Source organism: Sphaeroforma arctica (assembly GCF_001186125.1).
Source record: "Sphaeroforma arctica JP610 unplaced genomic scaffold supercont1.3938, whole genome shotgun sequence".
In the NCBI taxonomy this organism is placed as follows: Eukaryota; class Ichthyosporea; order Ichthyophonida; genus Sphaeroforma; species Sphaeroforma arctica.
In genome coordinates this window covers 1-2373 of record NW_014036620.1, presented here as the reverse complement: position 1 = coordinate 2373, position 2373 = coordinate 1, and the positions used below count along the sequence as shown (strand labels likewise).

Here is a 2373-nt window from a genome sequence, read left to right as displayed (position 1 = left end):
GTATCGTATGTCTAGTTGTGTGTGTTGTTGTAACGTATGTCTAGTTGTGTGTTGTAACGTGTGTCTAATTGTGAGTGTTGTTGTATAGTATGTCTAGTTGTGTGTGTTTTGTTGTATCGTATGTCTAGTTGTGTGTGTTGTTGTAACGTATGTCTAGTTGTGTTTTGTAACGTGTCTAATTCTGTGTTTTGTTGTAACGTATATCTAGTTGTGTGTGTTGTCGTATCGAAGGCTTTTGTTAAAAGTGCTACAGTGTGATGCTCTTATATAGTCATCACAGCACACACCAAACAACAGACGCAGGCTACATACCCTACGCAAACGAACATCACACCTTCAGAAGTTATACGCGTGCGCTCTACCGATGTCTTTACGCACTGTCGTAGGATTCACTCATAGCAATCCAACTCCAACTGCCTGCCGCAAGGAACCATATGTTTAAGATTTAATGCTATAACTCTAAACCCTAAAAGGAACCAGATGTTTAGGGTTTAGGGTTGTAACCCTGAATCCTAAAAGGTACCAGATGTATCTGGCACTGGCTAGTGGTGTGCTTAGGAGCGGAAACAGTTCCCAAGAACATAAAAACAATACCCAATCCCTCGAATATCACAGACCATCTCAAACATACATAAACTCTAAAACCTTAAAACCCTAACACCTTAAACCCCTAAATTCGTAAATCCCTCAATCACGAAGGGTTTAAGGTTCTAACTAAGAGAAGTACCACACAAATGCTCGTCATACTATTGGTGTGGAAGTGCGGCCCTTGTCTGACAACGTTGTACGCAACCATCCTATTGTGAACACTTCTGCTGCAGGTGAACATGGTTAAGCTTGACTTCAGCTTAGACTACGCCGTTAAGATCAATAGGAATGCCCAGGGGGGTGCTGGGGCGAGCAAACAGAACCCTAAATCCTAAACCCTAAACCCTAAAAAACGCAACTGTCTTATTGTGAACACTACTGCTGCAGGTGAACATGGTTAAGCTTGACTTCAGCTTAGACTACGCCGTGAAGATCAACAGGAATGCCCAGGCGGGGGGGGGAGCGAACAAACTTACATATCAAGACACACAGACAGCCATGCGCCATAAGAAAGGTGTGGTGCAAAGACACGAGTGATAGTTCCATAGGCAATACGTGTCTGTTCAGAGTCTGTAATGTGAAACCTTGTCCCACGCGCGATGTAGAACCACTGCCCATAATCAAGCTGGACATGCCCAACCACACGTCACACACGTGCTGTCTGTCCCAAGCAGACAAACACACACACACACAACACCAACATACATACACCCACCTTACCACCTGTCATCTATTTATAGAAGTGACCTTCCCTACCCCCCCATCACCCTATTCGCACCTCAACACCACCCCCCCCCACCCCCACCCGCCACCACCCCCCAGCACCGACCATCACCACGCTTTGGCTCGAAGACGACACGTTAGTCCCGTTTGTGTGGCTGGCGATGTTGGCTCTGGGCACACCCCTGGCCGTGGGTGGTGCGGCTGTGAGTGTACTGTATGTGCTGCTGTGTGGGGTGTGTCTCGGGGGAGCGGCGTTGAGCTATGGCCAACGACGCGAGGCCAAGGTGTACAAGTGCAAACTCGTGTGCCATTCACAGCGACAGCTACAGACGACCACGCAGGAGCCACGTGCGGTATGGGGCTGGTGGTGGCTGTGTGAGTTTGTGGGTGTGTGGGTGTGGGTGGGATTGTGTGAGTGTGTTTGTGAGTGTGTGGGTGGGTGTATGTAGGTGTATGTAGGTGTGTGTGAGTGTGTGTGTGGGTGTGTGGGTGCGAGTTAGAGTGTATATGATTCACTTCGGTGTGTGTTTGCGTCAGTATTAACACTCAAATGTATGTTTGTATTTTTAGCTCTGCCGTTGGTTTGCTTCACTTAGCATTAGGTTGGAATATCAGTTCGTCCAGTGCCCCAGTATTTGCACTAGGCTGCTCGTTAAAAGGTCAATATTTTTTTTCGCGGATTGTCTACTATCTATACTCGTCAGTTCATTAGGAGTTCAAATTATCCGGTATACACACTTCGCTAATTTTCCTCATACTTACCCATCAAAATGTTCATCAGTCTACGCTTGAATCAAGGGATTCTAATGTGGAAATGGATCCTTTCGCGCATCAAATAACTGAAATGCGGGAGGTCTTCCCAGATGAGCAAGAGGTGTGTATTTATTTAAATTTTATTCATTTTACTTTAATATATATATATATAATATAAATATGTATGTATGTATGTATGTATGTATATAAATATATATATGTATATGTATATGTATATGTATATGTATATATATATATATATATATATATGTGTGTGTGTGTGTGTGTGTGTGTGTGTGTATATAGTAT

General features: G+C 44.5%; 1 protein-coding gene across 1 annotated transcript; it reads left to right on the top strand.

Annotated features, from left to right (window-relative positions):
- Positions 1-981: 981 nt before the first annotated feature.
- Positions 982-1664, top strand: SARC_13941 (hypothetical protein; the record flags this gene model as incomplete). The annotated part of the gene is made up of 2 exons (XM_014291929.1): positions 982-1102; positions 1411-1664. Coding segments are annotated over 2 exons (375 nt in total), but the record flags the coding sequence as incomplete, so codon positions are not given.
- Between the last annotated feature and the right edge of the window lie 709 nt (positions 1665-2373).